Source organism: Cuculus canorus, chromosome 7 (assembly GCF_017976375.1).
Source record: "Cuculus canorus isolate bCucCan1 chromosome 7, bCucCan1.pri, whole genome shotgun sequence".
In the NCBI taxonomy this organism is placed as follows: domain Eukaryota; kingdom Metazoa; phylum Chordata; class Aves; order Cuculiformes; family Cuculidae; genus Cuculus; species Cuculus canorus.
In genome coordinates this window covers 35,244,748-35,266,181 of record NC_071407.1, presented here as the reverse complement: position 1 = coordinate 35,266,181, position 21,434 = coordinate 35,244,748, and the positions used below count along the sequence as shown (strand labels likewise).

Here is a 21,434-nt window from a genome sequence, read left to right as displayed (position 1 = left end):
TTTTTTTGAGCAGGTTTATGCAGCTGCAGACTGGTTTTAGCCTGTGCAAAGCACGGATGTGTTGGGAGCCTGCCTTCCTCATCTCTGCTCTTCCACGGGATTTTATGCTGCAAGTCCTGGCTGTGGGGCTGTATTGGGCTTTCAGAGTAAGGCTGCAGCTGCTTCTGCTCCTGGATCAGTCACTCAACAGTGCCGCTTGCATTATTTCACCGACCTGGAGGGCAGCCCTGGATTCCGAGGGATTACCCCTGGTCCTGCCGCCAGTGGGACATAGTCAAGGGCATGATGGAGGAAGGGCACCTTCCTCCCATGCTTAGCAAACTGTGAGCCGTTTTTGTAGTGGTGTGGGTGCAGGGGGGCTCTCTTTGCTCATGCTTTGGAAGAGGCAGGCTTGGAACTTGCCCCTCTTTTCTCCTCCCTTTCAGTGGTGCTTCAAGGGTCACTGCATCTGGAAGACATCAGAGCAGCCTTACAGCCAGGATGGCAACTGGAGCTCCTGGTCCAAGTTTGGCTCGTGCTCCAGGACCTGTGGGGGAGGCGTGCGCTCTCGCAGCCGGAGCTGCGACAACCCGCCGTACGTTTGGCCTCTGCCTCCCTGCTTTTAGGAAGGGTAAAACTAGAAGGGACTGAGAGCTCCATGGTCCTCACCCTTCTTCTTCTGCGCTCGGTCAGCATGGATGAGGACATCTGCTCCTGCCTGGACTGTGCCGTGCATTTGATGTTGAGGTGTGTTGTGTTTGAACAACATCTCCTCTGATGCTCTCTTATTTTCCAGCCCAGCTTATGGTGGGCGCCACTGCCTGGGAGCCACCTACGAGTACCAAGTGTGCAACGCTGAGGAGTGCCCGGGGCCCTACCAGGATTTCCGTGCCCAGCAGTGCTCCAAGCGCAACTCCTACTACACCCACCAGAACAGCAAACATGCCTGGCTTCCCTATGAACATCATGACGGTGAGAGGTGGTGGGCCCAAGGGAGCAGTAGCCAAATTACCTTCTGTCCCAGAAGAAGCCACACGGGTGGCCATCACCATGGGCTGGAGACTGTGCCAGCTGCACAGGCGCTGGGTTGTGGAAAGCTTCTGAGCTGGAAATGAGTGCAATAAGCCAGAGTCAAGCAGCCAGGTCTTTAAAGTCAATCTCTTGTGCTTGCCTGTGTCCCATAGAGAAACTCAGATGTTGCTCTGGTTCCTGCTGTCTCGAAGAGCAGCAGAGGTGGGCTGGGAAGATCAGCCTGTGTTGAAACCTCTCCCTGCTCCTCCTTCACTAGCAAGAGGAGAACCTCTTGTAATGCCAGACAGAGATAAATCCATTTGTGCTACTTTAAAAGTTTTATCTCTGCTCTCTATGTGCTTTGGCACACAGAGGGCTTGTTTTCCTTGGAGATAGTGGGGTGATGGTGCTGCCTGCTCATTCCCGGAGCCACAGTGGGGAGCGTGCTGCTTTGGGCTGGGCTGGGAGCCAGGTCTGCCTGCTTGGCTTGGTATTCCTCATGCAGGCAGCCAAGCGTCTTGCATTGCAGTGTCACGTGGCTTCTCCCATCCAGTTGCCTTCTCTTAATTTCCCAAGTGTGCTGGGCGAAAGTTCAGGCTCCTTTTTTTTTTCTTTTTTTTTTTTTTGAGCAGCAAAATAAGGCACATGGATATCCTGGGCTTTGGAAATCTGGCAGTCCACAGGGGTACAAGCTGAGATGGGCTTCTTTCTTCAGTCACCCTTATGTACTTTCCCAAACCGTTTTTTTCTCCCCTTTTCCCCTTTACTTTTTATTTTGCTGCAGATGCTCAGAAGTGTGAGCTGATCTGTCAGTCTGAGGGAACGGGGGACGTGGTGTTCATGAATCAGGTTGTTCACGATGGTACCCGGTGCAGCTACCGAGACCCCTACAGCGTCTGTGTCCGGGGCGAGTGCGTGGTGAGGAGATGACAGCTGCTTTGCCTGTCCACGAGAGAGTTTGTGCATCCCCTTGACCTGCTCCCTCTTGGGGATGCGTGTTTTAGCCCAGCGACTGACCCTGTGTGCAGCAGAGGGCTGTAGCGATGGTGGTGTGATGGGCTGGGCTGCAGGGATGTAACCTTGCGCTTGTCTTCTCTTCCCATGGTGCCAGCACGTCGGCTGTGACAAAGAAGTTGGCTCCCTGAAGCAGGATGACAAGTGCGGGGTCTGTGGCGGGGACAACTCCCACTGCCGGACAGTGAAGGGAACGTTGGCCAAGACCCCCAAGCAGCCAGGTGAGCGGACTGCATGGCTTTAGAACGGGTTTGGTCTGGGTGAGCTGGATTAATGTGTGGGTGTGAGTGGGTGCATGTCTGAGGGGAGCAAACCTGCTCTTTCTCTTCCCTCTGTTCCTTCTGCCTCCTTTTCAAGCAGGTGTTTTGAAGATGTTTGAGATTCCAGCTGGGGCAAGGCACCTTCAGATTGAAGAGATGGAGCCAGCATCCCACAACATCGGTGAGTGTGCCGTAGTTCACCTCTCCCTTCACCTGCCACCTCTTTCTTGGCTCTGTTGTGACAATTCCCACACAAAGGGTCTCATTTGCGTCATTCCAGTCCTTCAAAGGCAGTGACCAGAGGAAATGACGTTGAAATACCTCCTTTCTCCTCCAGCTGTTAAGAATCAAGCCACGGGTAACTTCATCCTTAACACCAAGGGCAAGGAAGCCAAAAGCCAGGTGTTTATTGAGATGGGCTTGGAGTGGGAATACACTGTTGAACATGGGAAGGAGAGCCTGAAAACCAGTGGTCCTCTGCACGAGGCCATCAGCGTTTTGGTAAGCCCGGCTGATGCATCCTCTGGGGGCATTGGGAGTGAGTGTCACCCAGACGTACAGGAACAGAAGTTCTGAGATGGGACGTAGGAAGTAACGGAGAGATTTTGGTGGAGAAAGGGCGTAGGTCATGGCATTAAACTTAGGCAAATGAGCCAGCCAAATGGAAGGGGCTACGAGCTGTGTGCAAGAACAGCGTAAGGACACGTGGCTTAGGTGTTTGCCTTTGAATCCATCTGTATTTTGCTCTGTGTAGCGATCACTTTCAACCCCATGTCTCATTTTGGTTCTGCTGGTTTTTGGGGTAGTTAGGGGTTGGTTCCCTGAGCACCCAGGGAAGGGTGGGTCTGCACATCTATCCATCCCTGTGGTTGGTGCTGGCTTTGGGCACAGACTGTGATCCTGCAGGTTGGAGGAGAGACCAGAAGCATGCCGCCCGAGGCTGGAGGTGGAATGTTTGGGCAGCTCTTCTCTCCACAACTGGAGATGCATGTTGCCAAAGAGTAGGCTCTGTGTTCATTGTGTTCATTGTGTTCATCTCTGTGTACATTGGAGATAGTAATGGGGTTTGTCTCTCCTACTTTTTGTGCGTACTGTACCATATGGTCATTGTTCGCTTCTTTTTTTCTCTGATGGCCTCCTCTTCTTTCCCCTCTCCTGTGGCATCACTCCTTCCTCTCATTCCCCATCTCCCATTGTCCCCTCTCTGCCTGCAGGTCATCCCTCAGGAGGAAGAGGCCAGGAGCAGCCTGATGTACAGGTACATCATCCACGAAGATCTGCTGCCCATGATTGGAAACAACAATGTCCTGCTTGAGGAGATGGATTCCTATGAATGGGCCCTGAAGAGCTGGTCTCAGTGCTCCAAGGCATGCGGAGGAGGTAGCTTTCCCATCATAGTGGCCTTACAGTGCCTGGGAGGATGCTTGGGTATTTTGGGGTAGCAGGGAAGCCTTTTGCAGCATTTCTAGCTTGGAAACATGCAGGTGCCGTTTTAAAGTGTTTCTCCCGAAGGTCAAGGCAAGGCTTTAGACCTAGACTTTGTACTGCTTGGAGGCCCAGCTTTCTTCTCCACACCCATACCCATATTCTTTGCATTCCTGTAATTTCGGGCATCTACCATGTTTGAACATGAACGTTAAAAACCATTATTGGAGAGAAGTTTTAAGTGAGCATTTTTGCCAGATTTCTTACAAAACCGGGCTTATACAATTGTACATGCATACCTGTGTGTGTCTCTCCAGATATCTGCTATGCTTTTTAAATTTATCAGCTGTTTTTAGCTCAGTTTGAGCCAAAGAGTAGTGATCTTGCAGATGACTGCTCCTAAAGCTTGCATGGAAATTAATGCGGACACATTAGGAGGTGCTGTGATGGAGGGCAGATAACACACACAAGCTTCTGGCAGAGATACTGCTGGATTTTTCCCACTGGGAGGGAAGAACATGTGCCTGCATGCTGGCACCGTGGAGGGTTTTGCTGATGAAAGCCTTGCCTCGCTGTGGCCAGTGGACTTTGAAGCTGGCCCTGAGGTCCCAGAGGTTGCCTCCAACCTGCCTAACCCTCAAATGATAGAGAAGACCTTCTCACACTTCCACCTTGCACCATCCATCTCCTGGCTAGAAGATTTTAGGACTTGCAGAGGTGGAAAGGGAGCTCTCAGTGGCTCCCTGGACCTTGCTGCAGCAGGGCTCCTGGCAGGACTGCAGCAGCTCCTGGTCAAGGCTGGCTTACCCCGGTCTAGTCTGTTCCCAAAGAACTGCAGCTTCTTTGGCAAATTATAGCAGTGCTTTGCCTGGGCTTGCAGTGTGCTGCTTTTTTTTCCCCCGTGTGGAGAAATAAATCCAAATCGCTAAGTGCTTGTGGTTGTGTCTCCACCAGGAAACTCTCCTGTCTTGACCTGGGTTTTTAGGAGAGCAGCTTGGCGTAGGGAGGGGCAGAAGGCTGAGTTTGCTTTGTGTCCCACTCTGTGTGTGCACCCCATGGAAGCCTGGGTGACCCGAGGAGGCTGGGGTGGTCTGTCACCCACATAAGCATCCTCTGCAAGCCTGAGTGAAGCCTTCTTGGGTCCCACATGGGTGACACAGAGAGCACATGTCCCAGGAGGGATATAGGAGAGAGACCAGGCAGGCAGTGGGTGGGATCCCTACATCCGTTTCCTCCCTACCCATGCTTTTCTTTCCCAGGCATCCAATACACCAAGTACGGCTGCCGGAGGAAAAGCGACAACCGGATGGTTCATAGAAACTTCTGTGACAACAGCAAGAAGCCGAAGCCAATCCGGCGGCGCTGTAACCTCCAGGAGTGTTCCCAGCCAACGTAAGTCGTAGCCCGAGGTGCTCTTATCCCTTCTGTGGTGGCATTTGGGGCTGTGCTGGGACTGTATTGACTACTTTCCAGTGCGCACATCTCCTCTTAAAACACCTTCACTGTGTCTGTGTTCCCCTCCCCAACAGGTGGGTGGCTGAGGAGTGGGGTGCCTGCAGCAGGTCCTGTGGCAAGCTGGGGGTGCAGGCGCGGGCGGTGCAGTGCGTGCAGCGCTTGCACGACGGCACTAACCGCACCCTGCACACCAAATACTGCCCTGGGCAGCGGCCCGAGACGCGCCGGCCCTGCAGCCGCCAGCCCTGCCCTGCGCAGTGGAGGACGGGCGCCTGGTCGGAGGTGAGCTGGGCAGGGGGACAAAGCCCTCCGCGCTGCATGGTGGGGTCTGGATGAGTGCTAGAGGGGCTGGATGTGAAGACTGGGCGCTTCTAGAGCAGGGATGGAGATAAGGGTACAAGATTCAGTGATGTTTTCACTGAGGTTTGTGGGGAAACTCCAAACAAGTGGGAGAACAGCATCCCTGTGCACCCTGGCAGAGAGCACAGGGGCTTTGCTGGGGTGGGCAGGGGGAAAGCCTTTATTAGAACGCAATATCCACTCAAAGAGTCATCCTCTGCAAATAATCCTCCGAGGTGGCTGTTGGCCCATGCCAACTCCCCCTCCCTATCACTGACATCTGTCCGTCTGTCTGTCTGCGCGCAGTGCTCGGCGAGCTGCGGGGAAGGCGTCCAGCAGCGGCAGGTGATTTGCAAAGGCAGCGAGAGCGGCGGGCGCTGTGAGGGCGACAAGCCAGAGGCTGTCCAGGGCTGCCACGTGGCCGTCTGCCTGGGTGAGAGGAGGAGGAGGACGAGGTGGTAGTGACACTTACCGGGGGACCAACCCTTCTGCATGCCTCCAGCCCCTATTTGACTTCAGGGTGATGCAAGCAAAGGGGGTTGTGTTGAACATCCCCGATGCTGCTGGCAGAGAAAGTGTTAAATGCCAGCTGAAATATTGCACTTTTCTGTTTATGGCCCTGATATTTGATGTAAATGGTTTTGGGTCCTCTGACAGACTGGGAATGTGATGAGCAGAGGGTATGATGGAAATGAGCATCCTGGAGTTCATCTTTGGGGGGTCTTGGGTGGCTTATGTGCTGGGCCAACTAAGTGCTTCCCAAGGGACCTCAATTTTCAGGCGATCCCTTAAAACAAAAAAAATCCCCACCAAAACACCCTCCTAAGGTATTTTGAATGCTCCCAGCCTCCTGTGGCAGCTGGGCATCTTGGTGCTCTCTCTGCAGGAAAGCTCCCTGGCATCACTGCCAGCACTGACCCTGGTGACCACAGCACGCCCAGAGGGCAGCGGGTGTCTCAGGATTTACCTGAAACCCCTGTTGGCAAGATCTCCTCCAGTAAGTATCTCTGCTTGGATGAGGGTGATGCTTCCTGGGATAATCCTCGCCAGAGCTTCTGTAGCTCCTGATGGGAACCACAGGCTGCTGGGAGGGTGGGTGAACACCTCTGGCAGGGATTTTGGGGAATTTTACCCTTCATTGCTGCCTCTGCTTGCAAAGCCCGCTGCTTGATTGCCACCTTGTGGAGTCTGGGATCTTCCACTGCCTTTGGCTGGGTACTGTGTTGTACTTATTTCATCTCCGGGGTTTTATGCTGTTTCCTTTTCGCTGTGAATATTTTCAGCCTTCTGTGTTTACCTAAGCAGGGAGATGGCTTCAGGCTTTTAGCCCTTGCTCCGAGCAAGGGATGGCTTAGAGCAGTTTATAGATAGAGTGATCCCGATCGGATTTAAGACGCTGGTTTGGAGGTTCCTTTGCTCTCTGCTTTTTCTCCTGTGGACAGAAATCTTGAGCACTTTGGCTTTGTTTTCCAACTCCCTCCACCCTCCTTCCATACAAGCATTTCCAAAACTGCTGCCCTGGGGCAGAGAGCACTGGCAGCACCTTGCAAGGGGGGCACCCCACGTCCTCTGGGACCAGTGGAAAGGTGCAGGGCTGGAAACTTAATGCTGCCCTTGTTCTTCGTGTTCTCTGATGCTGTTCTCCGCTCTGTCTCTCTCCAGGGGAGCCTTGCCTTGGGGACAAGTCCATCTTCTGCCAGATGGAGGTCCTGGCCCGCTACTGCTCCATCCCTGGCTACAACAAGCTCTGCTGTGAATCTTGTGGCAAGAAAGCTGCCTCCACCACCGCTTCAGCCCCTGCCACGGGCCTCAGTGCTCCTCCGGGAACCACGGCTCCCAGCCCCTCTCCGCCTCTCTCACCTCGCCCCACCACCCCTGCCCAGGGGAAACTCGATGGGGACCCTACCCCAGCTCCTCGGGCAGGACCACCAGCTGGCAGAGGGGTGCCCAGCAGCGGTGCTTTCCCTGGGGGGCTTCCAGCACCCAGCGAGCCGGGCAGGGGCCAGGCAGCCAGGTAACCCACTCGGGACTACCTCGCCGTGGGGCAGGGAAAACCTTTTGCCTCCCTCTCCTCCTTCCCCTCCTTTTCTCTCTCCCTCCACTTCCAGTGATGGTTTTCAGGGGTGACGCTGCCAGGTTAGGAAGTAACCTGGCTCATCCAGAAATTTTTGGGAAAACCGCTTTTTTCTCATGGTCTCCCGCCCTCCCAGCTATGGCATTTTTTGTTTTTTTCGACAGTGCCGTGGAAAAAAAGGCGAAAAGATGCCAAAAAAAAGCAACAGCGGGTTGGCTGCGGGTCACCCACCATAGGCTGCTTCCTTCCAAGGTGCTAAAAAGATCGGAGGGGGAGCTTTAATGACACTTTTTCCTTTCCCCAGCCCCAAGCAGCAGCACAAGATGTGCTGAAGAGGAGGGTCCTGGCTTTGGCGATTCAGCCCTGGGGCTTGGAGCTTGGTGGTAGCAATGAGAGAATGCTGGGATGCCAACTGGGCAAGCAGCCAGAGGGAGGTGGTGAGGTGCAGGGGGAAATGCTGGAAAAATCCCAAGCTGCTGCCCTGGGCTGCCCCTGTTGGGGTGGAAAGTTCAGAAAACGTGTCTAGGCAGCGTGAAAACTGTAAATCAGCTTCTGTCTTGCATTGCAGGATAGGCAGGAGCTGGTCCTGGGAACTCTAACATGAGGAATAAGAAGGTCGAAGACCAAAAATACGTTTAAAAAATGCCTGTCACCTTGTGGTGACTTTTAAGCCAATACTGCCTTTGGCCATTGTTGAGCTGATAGCGATGCCCAGCCTCCCCAGGACCATAAGCCTGATCCCTGCACCCTTGTACCCAGTGGGAATCAGCACCTTTCGGAGGGAAATGGGGATGACTGGGAAGTCGGGAGTGGATTTTAGGGGCAATTACAAAGAAAGGAGAGAGGAAGAATTCATCTGCATCCTTTTTGTCGCAAGGAGGGGACTAAAGGGGGGGTGATTAACGCCATTAAAAAAATATTTTGCCAAGTACTAAATGTATGCACAGCACTTTAGGAGCCTAGGGCTGCGTGCAGATTGCTTGGTGTCAGGACAGCCCCTGGCATAGCGTTTGCCTGGAGGAGTTGAAGTCCTCAAAGCCTCCCCGGAGCAGGGTTGGGCAGCCCGCGGGTCCCTGAGGGGCCGCCGTGGTTTTGGTGCTTAGGGGTGTGCAGCCTCCCCGCTGAGGACATCCAGCCTCTCGGAGGGTGCGGTGGCAGGGAGAAGGTGGGCTCCTGGGAGGGATGGAGGTTTTGGAGCTGGAGAGGTGGAGTCTGAGGAAGGCAAGGCTGGGTGGGTAGAGCAGTTTGGTATTGCAAAGTGGGATCTCTCTGGGAGCCTGTGCAGGGCATGGATGCATCCTCTGGCCTTGATGGTGCTGCTTCCCCGGCTGTCCCAGGAGCAGGATGGGACGTGTCTAGAGGTGGTGCTTGGTAAGCTCTTCAGCTGTATGGTGCTGTGCCGGGGGATGCTCAGCACACACCAGGAGCCTGCAGATTTTAGGGCATGCTGCTGTTTGAGCCTGGCACTTTCAGTGCTGTTTGTACCAGGGCAGAGCGCTGCATTGATAGTGCTTGTGCGGTTGCAAGAAACTTGAGGTCAGGGCATCAGAGCACATTCAGTGTGCAATCTCCTATCACCCTTTGCTAGCCCGGTATGGCTTGTGGCGGAGGTGAGTTTGAGGATGGTACATGTGGTAATTGAAATGAACGGAGACCCCTGTGCATTCCTGATGCTTTAAGTGTTTGACAGCCGCAGCCCTCGCTTTGCAGTGTTGCCCTGGAGTTACTCAAAAAGGGCTGAAGAGCCTGCCCGCAGATCGCAGGGCTGGGTGAACATTTATTAACTACTCTTAAAAACACCCGAGGCTGGGGATCCTCTGCCTCCTTGCCGCTGCCTTGTGGCATTCAGTGGGCTTTGTGAAAGACAGGACAAAGGCACGTGTCTGTCTGAGCCAAGAAACCAGCGCACCTTGTGGGATTGGACCGATGGAGGGATGCCTACAAAATGCTGCAGCGAGATGCGCAGGTGTGAGGCAGGAGAAGGTACCCAGAGGATGAATGAGATGCTGGGGGTATAGCAGAGTGGGATTCATCATTCATCCCTCGGACTGCTGACTCCACCCCGTGCCCCTTGCCAGCCTGTCCACCAGCACTGTGTTCTGCGAGAGCACCAGCGTTTATTTATTGTGCCAAAGATAATGCTTTGTTTACTCTTCAGGGAGCATCCTCTCCCTGGCAGGAGGGCTGGGGCCGGTGTGGGCTGTGCCACAGCCCTGTCCTCCTGGCTTTACAGCCCTGGGCTGGCTCGGGGCAGGACTTGGCTTGCTTCACCTTCCCTTGCCTGAAGCAAAGCTTTTCTCCAGCGTTCACCTCCCTACCCCATAGTCTTGGAGGCAAAACCTCCCCTCCTCAAAACCTTCCCCCCTCAAAAATAGCTGTAATGTCTCCAGGGCACAGTATATGTGTGTGTACGCGTGCCTGCTCGCTCCTTCCTCCCGAATTCTCAGTTGCCCCCCTCCTTTCACTGCTGTCCTGGGCATTAGTGTTGTATTGCATTAGGAATATTTGCAGTGGTTCCTTGCGATACCTCGGAGGAGAGCTGTGTCTCCCTTCACACCCCATAGCCAGGGTCTCAGGGGTGCTTCGGAGCAAGGGGGCTGTGCTGCAGGTGCTAATCCTCACCTCCGGCTGAGGTAGGTGAGTGAGATTATTTAAAGCAGGGTGCAATGAACGCGCCCTCTGCCGCGTGTGGATGCACTGGGGTGGCGATTCCACAGGGCCGGGAGAAAGCACTGGGGTATTTATTCCAGGTGAGTGCAAGAAGTGCCTGGGCAGGCGGAGGTTGGGTCGCTTCTTGCTGTGCAGATGCCATGGTGCAAGGAAAGCTGCGGTGTGGGGATGTGGCGATGCCACGTCCCGGCTTCCAGCAGGGATTTGGTCCTGTCTCCAGGAGGAGAGGGTGCATCTGGTTCCCCATGTCGTGGGCTGGGTGGATGCACCAAGTCATTCCTGTGATGTAACCTTGTCCAGTGTTATGATGATGTATAAAGTTTTGTACATATGAGATTCAGAGCTTTTTAACTTTTAATATTTATTAATTTTGTTGGGTTCGCTCTTTTTTTTTTTTTTTCTTTTGAACTCTAACATAATGTAAAAAAAAAAATTCCACATCAAAATTTTTCTGTTGATTTATTTGGGGAATGGGGATGTGAGGGGGGAGAATGTGAGTGTGACCTGTCTGTGGTCATTGAAATGGATTTCACAGAGTGAGCCACGACCTCTTTATTTTATTTCAACTCAGCCACTCCACTTTATCAGACAGTTTCACATACCTGGTTTGAGATGAGCTTTTTTGCCCGTTAAATAATACAAAGACAAAACAAAGCCCATGGATCTTTGTTGATAAATTTATAAACAAATAAATTTTATGAATTACCAGCACATTTCATGACAGCCAGCTGCTTGATTTCACTCTTGCAAGGCTTGTCTAGCTGTGGTGTGCAGTGGCTTTACAGTAGAACATGCTTGTTCCTAGGGGCTAACATTGGGTTGAGTGGCTCAGCCCTCCTTCCTGCTGCCAAGGGCTGTGGGCATGAGATGCTGATTGATCTCCCAGGGATCCTCCTAGGGCAAAACTGGAGGTTTGATCATGCTGCAGGTCTGCAGTGACAAATTCTCCAGGATGCGTGATCCTCGAGGGCGTGATGCTGTGTTATGGGGTTGAGCGTAGCCCTGCTGGCGTTTCACTGCTGCTCGTCTTCATTAGCTGTGTTCTCATTTGCCTCATCACCTTCCGTGTTGCAGCAGCCTAAGTCAGTTGAATTGGTGGTGAGAAGCACATTTCTGACTCCCCGGGACATAGCTTTAGTGTCATGCCTGGGACATGGTTTAATGGTGAACTTGGCAGTGTTAGCTTAATGGTTGGACTGGGTGATCTTAAAAAGTCTTTTCCAACCAAAACGATTCTGTACGCCTGCTCTGGCTGTGCCTCCTACTGTTGGCGTACCAGGAGAAAAATCTCTATCTATATACGTCTATACACATACACAACGTAGAGCTTAGCCAGTCCAAAATAAATAAAGATGTGTCACTGGTTCAGGCCAAAAAGAGCCTCTGCGCCTCCGCTGATGCTGTGATCAGGTAATAATCAGTGTTCAACCCAGGGCAGGGCTGAAGCTGCAGAACAAAGGGCACTGTGGGCAGCGATGCTGACGTCGGAGTGGCTTTTGGCAGCCACTCCCTTCCCCTGTGCACAGCGGGAAGCAGCAATGCCAAGCTGGCTACCGTTGCTGCTCTTGGGCAAGGGTTTTTAGGCAAGCCCTAATGCAAGGCTCTGGTCACCCCAGCCTGCAGAAGCTCTGTTCTGTCCCCAGCACAGGAACGTGGTGCTCGGCAAGGGATGTCTTCTGTGCTTGGGGTTGCTCAGTGAGCATGGGGCTTCACCCCAAGCACAGTGTCAATGAGCAGAGGCAGGACATGGTCTCCGGCGTATACCACACTCCATGGGCTTGGGCAGAGCCTGTCCTGAAGCTCAGGGACATGCGGTGGCAGAGAGGTGCTGGCAGAGGTGCTTGATGAAGTCTGCTTGGGACTGCGGCAGGACGTGGTTGGTGACAGATGCGGGGATCCAGCCCTTTGGGAGAGAAAACACCCTGGATTTGGTCCTGCTGGCTCAAAGAGAGTTGGGATGCCCATCCTGGGCACCGAGATGCACACCCCTCACTGTCCCACAGTGGCACTTGCCTTCAAGTCCATGCTGAGGAGCCAGGTGAAGTGCGTACGGCCGGGGTCTCCCGCCAGTGGCTGCAGGACGATGCAGCTCAGCCGGGACTCACCCCTGTGGCGGGCAAGGCAGCAGGCAGTTAGGGTCCACCCCAGCCGAGGGAAAAAACAGGGGGAAGGAGATCCGGGAACGAACACCTCAGGGCGGTATCTCTTGGCATGCCTCCCTGGCTGCAAACATTCATGGCTGGTCCCCTGTGGGGACATAATGCCCCATGATGGTCACTCCGAGGAGGCTTTACCTGATGCACCCTTCCTGCAAGGGCAGTGGCTCGATGTGCGTGGAGGTGCCCACCAAGTAGATGGCCGTTTCCCTTCTCCGGCAATGCCGCACACTGACAAAGTCTCGCTGGCCCACCAGGTTGCCCGGGCTGGGAGCAGTGACTTCATGTGTCACCAGTGTGTCCGTCCCAACGTGCTGCAGCACCTACCAGAGCAAGGAGTGCCACAATGCTGCTTGCGGCTGCCCCTCCAGGGACGTCTCTACCACCCTCTTACTCCTGCCCAGGGAATATTAAGCCATGCTGAGGGACAGGAGCATGGGGTGGCAGCATGAGCAGAAGCAGCAGCAAGGTGGGGGCTTGGGGCCGGCACCTGATGATAATTAAATCCCAAATCCCTGCAGGCTATTAAGGGGGAAAGCAGGTGACTTTAGCAGCCTTTTATTTTTCTGAGATGGGACACACTCTGTGCCATTTCTTTTCCTGAAGGGAAAGGGAAATGGTAGCAATAACTAAGCAGAGGCTGAGCAGCATCTGAGCCAGCCCAGGTGAGCTAAGGGAGGCTTTCCGGGGCTGGTAGCTTCCTATGCTGTGATTTGGGATCTGAGAAACAAGACAAATACTCAAAAGAAGTCCAAGACAATGCTTAAGCTTCTTGGGGATTCCCTCACAGTTTAATATATTTGGGGTTGCCTCTTTTTTTAAACTGTCTCATTCCCTGAACGCTTTCTTGCCTGACGCTAAAGTCTGAGCAACATCAGAGTTCCCCAGTGCAGAAAAATATCTGTGAGCAGGCACTGTGCAGAAAAGAGCCTGGAAATGACACATTGCTCAATGCCACACTGGTAAAGCATATCTTCTTTCCCTGGGGTGATATCCTGCTCTTGCAGCAGCACAGAATTAGCTTTAATCCCTCAGCCATCTTAGAAGTGTCAATAAAGATGAATTTTTGGATGCTATCAACCCTGGCGATGCAAACCCTCAGACTGTGATGGCATCACTCACTGCCTGCAGTCCTTCCCTCCCCACCTTACCTTCACGTGGCTGAGGGTTGGGTTCCACTGAGGCATTTGCTCTATCCTCTCAAACAGCTCTTGATGCAACTGTGCCACCGGCACAGCCAGGACCACCTCCGTCCGAAACATCTTGCCCAGTCCAGGGAGGGTGGTGCTGGACACAACAGCCCCGACATCCTGGGAGAGCAGAGAGCCTGTATCAAATTCTTACACCGAAACACCCCAAGAAGCACTGGCTATGTGCTGAAATGCCTCACTAACAAATGACTCCAGTCCTCTTTCTAACCATACCATAGAATCACCAGGTTGGAAAGGACCCACTGGATCATCGAGTCCAACCATTCCCAACACTCCCTTAAACCATGTCCCTCAGCACTTCATCCACCCGTTCCTTAAACACCTCCAGGGAAGGCGACTCGACCCCCTCCCTGGGCAGCCTCTGCCAGTGCCCAGTGACCCTTTTGGTGAAAAATTTTTTTCTGATATCCAACCTGAACCTCCCCTGGTGGAGCTTCAGGCCATTCCCTCTTGTCCTGTCCCCTGTCACTTGGGAGAAGAGCCCAGCTCCCTCCTCTCCACAACCTCCTTTCAGGTAGTTGTAGAGAGTAATAAGGTCTCCCCTCAGCCTCCTCTTTTCCAGGCTAAACACCCCCAGCTCTCTCAGCTGCTCCTCGTAAGACTTGTTCTCCAGCCCCTCACCAGCTTCGTTGCTCTTCTCTGGACACACTCCAGAGCCTCAACATCCTTCTTGTGGTGAGGGGCCCAGAACTGAACACAGTATTCGAGGTGCGGTCTCACCAGTGCTGAGTACAGAGGGAGAATCACCTCCCTGGACCTGCTGGTGACACCGTTTCTGATACAAGCCAAGATGCCATTGGCCTTCTTGGCCACCTGGGCACACTGCTGGCTCATGTTCAGACGTCTGTCAACCACCACCCCCAGGTCCTTCTCCTCCATGCAGCTCTCCAGCCACTCTTCCCCCAGTCTGTAGCACTGCATGGGGTTGTTGTGCCCCAAGTGCAGGACCCGGCATTTGGCCTTGTTGAACCTCATGCCATTGGTCTCGGCCCAGCGGTCCAGCCTGTTCAGATCCCTTTGCAGAGCCTCCCTACCCTCCAGCAGATCCACACTTCCACCCAGCTTAGTAACTTGCTGAGGGTGCACCCAATGCCTTCATCCAGGTCACTGATAAAGGCATTGAACATGGTTGGACGAAAGTCACTGTTTGGTTTACAGTTGAAAGCTATTGTATCCAAATCATGCCACTACAATTGCATTTTTTTAAAAGATCTTTTCTAGCTAAATTAAACAACGCACCAAACAGCTTAATGAACAAACACCATAAATAACAACACAGCCACAATCCGTTGAGTTTTTCTCCAGAATGCTCTTGGCTTTCCCCAAAAGCACAATAATCTGAGTTTCCCCTTCCACGCTTTTTCCTGCTGTCTCTTTATTTTGCAGATGTGCTTGTGAACACGTTTAGCGAAGGTGGTACATTTCCTGTGCCCACGGTTTCCCTTCAAGCAGGAGGAATATGAGAAGCAAATCTCCCCTCCCCAGACTAATTACTCTTCCCAAGAGCTTTTGGATCACGCAGCAGGAAAGGCAAGAGGTGTCTGGGCTTTACCAGCATCGTTTCTGTCTGCCAGCTGGTGTGCTGCTGCAGGATGCTCAGCGCTCGCTGCAGGGCTCTTTCTCCCTGGATGATGTAGGAGAGGTCCACGCTGGAATACTGGTTGGGGCTGATGTCTCCGGCAGACTTGGAGCTTGCAGCTACAGGAGCAAAGCTGATTAATGTGAAAAGCTCCCTCCCCCTCCCCAGCTCTGCCCGTCCGCATGGCTGAAGGTACAGAAGGGCAAACGGAGCCGGAGCAGAGGGTTTTGCTGACCCGAGGCTTTGGCTCTTATACCACTGTTTCCACCACACAACCGGTCCCCTCTTGGGCTGGGGGACAGCTTGGTGCAGGAAACCTTGCTCTGAAGAGTGTCTCTGGCACTGATTTACTGTGTCTGTGCTAACTCCTTGGAAAGCTTTTTGAAATTGCTTTCCAAATCAATTCCCAGTAACACTGCAGTACAAATTGCACATTGCTTTAGTACTCTTAACATTGCATAGGAAGACTTTGGACCACGCCAGGCTTAAAAAAAAAACCAAAAACCAGATAAATTCACCATTAGTCAAGTCTTTAGGTAAATGGTAGAGCTAGAGACACAGCAGAAATGCAACAAAACACTGATAAGTGCCTGTAACCTCTGCTAAAATCTTCAGCTGCCTATACGGTGAGCCGATGCAATTTGCTTTCCCATAATCTCAGCATCTCCTCGTTACTCCAGTTTGCCATCAGTACGAGGAATGCTTTTTAGCTACCAGAGAGATGGAGATCAGCCCAGCAGTGAGAAGAAAATTCCCGAAATATGGATCAAATCATATGGAGAGAAGTGTATTTTAGTACACATCCCTCCATCATGTATTGCAAGGGTGTTGTGAGCGGGGCTAGGAGATGTGGTAGCCAAGCACTCAGGCTGAGCTTACCTGACTCCTTCCCCATCAGCCTCTTAATATAATGAGGAATTTTGGAAGGCAGGCAGCAGGATCCTCTTGCCATCAGCCCTCTCACGTCTTTCTGTATTGCTTCAATGGCTGTTATCTTCAAGCCTAGGGGAGAGACACACAGGCTTTGGTGAGCACAGAGCATATGAGGAAGGTGCTTCGCTGCTGGAAGTTCGAGTACATCAAGACTGTCCTATGCATTACACAACATAGGAGGAAAATAGATGCACAGCTGTGACACTTCCAAGGGAGCCCCTCCCAAGGGGAAGCCCATCAAATGCTGACTTAGCATCTCCTTTAGGACCCTCTTTTCTGCCTGGTTTTCTAGAGGATGGAGAGAAGGTGAGCAGTACTTACCAGGCAGGTGGCGGAGATGGTCATGGGCAATGCCGCAACACAGCTTGACCGTGGCCTGCAGCATGGTGCAGGAGCAGGGCTGCCTCCAGGAGCGTGCCGCATCCTGGCTGGCCTATATAGCCCGCCTGAAGGACGGCACCTGATGATAGCAGCCTGCTGCCAGATAGCAGCTGGGAATAAGGAGTACTCAAGGACAAGGCAAGCGAGAGGAGGAGCTGGAGAGAAAGGCCACGCTTCCCTCTGAATGAGCAGTCCCTGCCTTTCCTCCTGCCCTGGGCAGGCGGCTGTGAATGAATGCGTCCCCAGGTCGCGGCTGAGATGGGACACCTCAGTGGTCTGAGGACTGTGGTGGCAAACCCAAGCTGGCAAACACAACCCTGCATGGAGGGGAAGATGGGGTGGAATTTAGAGCAACATGGCTTTGGTCTTGGGGTGTGTGGAAGATGCTGTTAAAGCTACAATCATGGAAAACAGTGCTTCTTCCCATGGAATCTTCATAGGAGTTATGGTGGTAATTGCTACTGCTGTAAATCCTCAAGTAACTCCTTATTTTCCTCTTTTCTACTTTACTCCCTCCCAGTCTTCCCCTGCGGACCTCTGTTGCTCGCAGTGATGGTGAGACCACTACATCTTTTACACACGGTTATTCATTCCTTCCCCTTGTGCTTTTAATGGCCTCTCTTCAAATGTCAAACGCAAAACCTACTCGGTCACTCCTTAAATACAGCCATGCTCTATTCCTCTGGTCCTTTGCAATATCTGCTTTACCAAGTGCTTTGAAAACCCCGCTTGATTTTAACTGAGGAAAGGCTCCTCCACCTGTATGTAATTAAGGGTCTGAATGCTTTTGTTTCACTTTGCATCACTACCACTCACTTTTGCTTCAGTGTCCGAGGCTGCAACCGCCAAATTATTTGGCAGAGGAGGCCAGGCACTACCTCTGGCTTTAAAATGGATAGCAGAGATTTCAAGTCTTACAATCTGGTGTGGTTGTGGCCAGTGGGTTTGTTTCTGGGATAGGAAGAGTCCTTCCACGGCTGCCATGCAATCAAGGATCCCTGTTCCCCAGCAGCTCTGGGGCTTTCACAGCAGCAATGGGGACACTCTGGTGAATTTATACAGCATTATCTATTGATTTAATAAGTGTATTATTAGGAGTGGAGCAGCAGGAGAGATGTCTTTGGGAGGCTTTTGGGCACAGCAGAAGAACTGTGGCAGGGCGCACTTGAGTAAGTAGGAAAAGCAGTGGTAGGAAACTACCATTTTCACCCAAAGTTGGTGGAATTAAATATGGTTATTTGCTTTTTTCTGATGTATGGTGCCAGGTCCGTTTGGGTGAGTGCATGCTGCCAGGAATAGCCTCTCACCAATGGGGTGACCCTTGCAGCCCACCTGGCACCCCACTGGCTGAGGAAGGCAGCAGCCCCTCTCAGCTTGGGGAGATGGGCCAGAGCAGGGGCTTGCTCCCGTGTCACCTTCCATAGCCTTGTCCCACATAGGAGCTGGGGACCCGGCTCTCCTAACATCTTTTAATGCTGCTAACCTCTTTTTTCCTATAGCACCACCTCCCACTTTATTTTATTTCAACCCAGCCACTTCGCTTTATCAGACACTTTCACATACCTGGTCTGAGATGATTTTTTTTCTCCCTTACATAAGACAAAACAAAGCCCATGGAGGTATAAATTACCAGCACATTTCATGACAGCCAGCTGCTTGATTTCACTCTTGCAAGGCTTGTCTAGCTGTGGTGTGCAGTGGCTTTACAGCAGAACATGCTTGTTCCTAGGGGGTAGCATTGGGTTGAGTGGCTCAGCCCTCCTTCCTGCTGCCAAGAGCTGTGGGCATGAGATGCTGGTTGATCTCCCAGGGATCCTCCTAGGGCAAAACTGGAGGTTTGATCACGCTGCAGGTCTGCAGTGACAAACTCGCCAGGATGCGTGATCCTCGAGGGTGTGATGCTGTGTTATGGGGTTGAGTGTAGCCCTGCTGGGGTTTCACTGCTGCTCGTCTTCGCCAGCTGCTGTGGCTTGCACAGCTGTATCCTATTGCAGCTTTGCAGCCTTCTCCCTTCACTCCTGGTCACTGGGCAGGTTATAAGAGCAATCCCCTACCGGCCGCAGTTCTTTGGATGCTCCACTTTTGCAGTCTGTTTTGGAGTGACTTCATATGCAGTAGCACCCCCGTAAGTACCTCTGTGTGTGTTCCCCATGGTTGCAGGAAAGCTTTGCAGATGTGTATGTGTTGTGCATGGCCCAAAACACTTGTAAGGTTTGTAGCAGGGGCCTGAGAGGTGCATGGTAGCCCAACTGCAGCTCTGCGGGAGATGTGCCATTGCCAGGCCTCTCTGCTCAGTGCTTCTCTGCTAAGTTACAAACCACTTCTGTATTTTTCATGGGGTCTGGGGAGTCACTGGGGCCCAACACTTTGAAAACACAGGACTTTATTTTGCAAGCTGCCTAGGAAGAAGAGAGCAGTGGATGATAAGAGATATGTCCCAGCACTTTAAGCCTTCACCCCTGCTAGCTCCTAGGGAGAGCCCACCTGGGGCTCTCACCAATGAGAGACGTTCTACTCACTTTTGCAGACGCTTTCTGGTGTTAGTTTTGTCTCTGCAGAAAACTCTGGTAGACAGGCAGATAATGTTTTATCGCCCTATTTGGTGAGCAGTGTCTGTACGCTCTCAGGAGGGCTGTACGAGATGTCCTGGGAATAGAATGACTTACAGGGGAAAAGAAAATATCAAAAATTGCTTGTGATGGCCAACTTGGAGGCCAGGAGATCACGGCATTACCCCATGAGAGCCCAGCTCAGAGCAGTGAGGAACCTGGTCCATTGCCTGCGGATACAAAGGTCTCATGACCTTAGGTACTGGTTGTGGGATGCCCCTGGGTGAAAGTGTGATGTGGCTGCAGCTATTTTTTGGCCTGATATCTCTACCAGGTTTGGTTGCAGCCACTGGAGGTCACTGCCGATCTGCAGCTCTACGTGAAAAGCCACTTTTGGAGAGCTGGATGAGAACCCTTGCTGTGCTGGGGCTGGTTGTGGGCTGCTCTGACTTTAACCTCCTGCAAAATCCCTGGGAGCAGGACCTCCAGGAGGAATAAGATCTGGCACCCCAGTCCCTCTCGGTTGTGCTTGTCCCCTGATCCTGGATGGAAGCACCCACTGGGGACGCATCGATTCCACTTGCACAGCTCCGTGTAGGGCTGCTTGGGAGGGACGGGGACCCAGGGGACATCCTCCAACCCTTGAGCAAACAGCACTGCCAACCGTGAAATGGGAAGCCTGTAAGTGGTGCTTTGGGAGGCAAAGGCAGAACTTCAGCAGATAATTCTTCCCTTGTTGTTCTTGTCAAATAGTCTGTAATTAAGTTAGCCAGAAGGAATAAACTCCATTTGAAGGAAGATGCTCTTATTTGTTTCTTCACATCTGGGCCTTGGCCAGGGCCTTTTCTCCCCCTGTTGCCCGAGGTGGTTTGGTGTCCCAAGCGGTGCTGTGCTCCAGCTCTGTGGGTGCAACAGAGTCAGCGCTCGGCTGTTGAGGCTGAAAGGTCCCTTCTAGGAGGGTGATTTTACAGAAATGCCCGTGTTTCTTCACTGTCTTTTGCTGTTCAAGCGTCCAACCAGAACTGGGAAAAGGCCTCAAGAAGGGACCTGAGAAACTTTAGGGTTCATTGGCTCAGCAGGAGGTCAGAACTTCCAGCAGCAATGCAAACTGGTAAAATCCCCATTGAAATCTCCTCGCTGTTTTCAAGGAGGGGTGGACGCAGATTTCCAGTCCCAGCTACAGCACCTGGCTCCTCTGGCAGGACAAGTATCATCCTTCAGAACCAGAAGTTTAACCTCTTTAGGGTAAAGTTGTTGCTCAGCCTTTGAGTACAACCTGGACTGAAATCTGCTGGCGTTTCCACACGCCGTAGGCGCTGATGTTGCCTCATATGCACGTAGTGAGCAAACCTCACTTATTTGTTTAGGGCAAAATTGATCCGCTGTCTGCTGTAAGAGCTCACCCATCGGAAATATTATCCTCTCCCCATCCCAAGGGGTAAAGGTGGCATTTTCTGATTTAGACTGTGCTACGCAGACCTCAGCTGAATGACAAATCTGTCTCTCTAAATCTCCTTTGGAAGAGGAGAAGGGTGAAAGAAAGCAATGGACAAAGTCCTAAATGGCAGGTGGATGCCTCCTGGCTTTGGCTGAGGCCCAAATGCTGAGGCTGAGAGGTTTGGGTTCCAAACAGTCCTCCACAAACACGTGGTAGAGCAGCATGGTTTTGTATGGGGATTAAGGCTTGTGCAGGTCCATAGGTTGTTCCAGGGGTGGTGCGTGCCTGCAGAGGTTATAGCAACTCATAAGCATGTCTGGATCAGCTCAAATCCTCACCGTGAGACAAGAGGAGTGGGACATAATGGGATGCTCCTGGTGAAACGGTGAAGATGGGGAGCAAGCGGGACTCAGAGCTGCTATCAGCAGCTCAGCAGAAAGCTGAGCAATGCAACAAGAGAGATATGGGCTCCCTCTTCCCACGGTCATGCAGGGATCCTCCTGTTCAGAGCCAAGGGCAAGTCCCAGGGCAATTACACTCTGTATCCTTGAGGCCCACTCTGAGTGAGACTGCTCCATAATCAGCAGAGCCTTGATGCAGGGGAAGCCCTGATTCTAAGCAAAGTCCTGGATGGCCTCCAATACCTTCACAGAAGTTGGTAGGGGAAGATAAGGCAGCATATTTAGCCCTATGGAAACCCTTTCGCAGGGCTGCTGTCATTCCTAACAGTGGTCTGGGATTTTCTGGGAGCAGAGGTTGCTCTTACATTCCTGTCTTGAGGCCCTGATGAGGCATTTAGCTACTCATCTCTGGGGCACCCTAAATATGGACCTAGAAAGCAGATCCCTGGGGAACTTTGGCTGTGCTGTTCTTGCTGGAAGAGGCTGTGCTATGGGAACTACTCTCCACCTCTTCTTCCCAACTGTGTGTCCAGAAAAGTTGTGTCCAACAGAGAAAATA

General features: G+C 52.5%; 2 protein-coding genes across 9 annotated transcripts in view; one reads left to right on the top strand and one right to left on the bottom strand.

Moving 5' to 3' along the window:
- ADAMTS14 (ADAM metallopeptidase with thrombospondin type 1 motif 14) overlaps positions 1 to 10,563 on the top strand; it is a 40,732-nt gene extending 30,169 nt beyond the window's left edge. For 4 of the 8 annotated variants that reach the window (XM_054072082.1, XM_054072079.1, XM_054072077.1 and 1 more), the window contains exons 11-20: positions 426 to 574; positions 776 to 951; positions 1,775 to 1,908; positions 2,102 to 2,225; positions 2,362 to 2,445; positions 2,602 to 2,765; positions 3,479 to 3,644; positions 4,949 to 5,081; positions 5,219 to 5,426; positions 5,790 to 6,415. In XM_054072082.1, coding sequence (XP_053928057.1) covers positions 426 to 574; positions 776 to 951; positions 1,775 to 1,908; positions 2,102 to 2,225; positions 2,362 to 2,445; positions 2,602 to 2,765; positions 3,479 to 3,644; positions 4,949 to 5,081; positions 5,219 to 5,426; positions 5,790 to 5,945 — 1,494 coding nt within the window. In that variant the 3' untranslated portion in view covers positions 5,946 to 6,415. Of the gene's footprint in view, positions 1 to 425; positions 575 to 775; positions 952 to 1,774; positions 1,909 to 2,101; positions 2,226 to 2,361; positions 2,446 to 2,601; positions 2,766 to 3,478; positions 3,645 to 4,948; positions 5,082 to 5,218; positions 5,427 to 5,789; positions 6,481 to 7,145 lie in introns of those variants that run through there. The other 4 variants (XM_054072085.1, XM_054072081.1, XM_054072078.1 and 1 more) reach the window with 2 other exon arrangements.
- An 869-nt stretch (positions 10,564 to 11,432) lies between these two features.
- Positions 11,433 to 16,558, bottom strand: LOC104054915 (steroidogenic acute regulatory protein, mitochondrial). The gene is made up of 7 exons (XM_009555987.2): positions 16,428 to 16,558; positions 16,053 to 16,175; positions 15,147 to 15,292; positions 13,535 to 13,693; positions 12,522 to 12,706; positions 12,241 to 12,334; positions 11,433 to 12,130 (listed from the first exon to the last, which is right to left on the bottom strand). The coding sequence occupies exons 1-7, from the start codon at positions 16,489 to 16,491 to the stop codon at positions 12,029 to 12,031; spliced, it is 873 nt and encodes a 290-aa protein (XP_009554282.2). The 5' UTR covers positions 16,492 to 16,558; the 3' UTR covers positions 11,433 to 12,028.
- Positions 16,559 to 21,434: the final 4,876 nt, after the last annotated feature.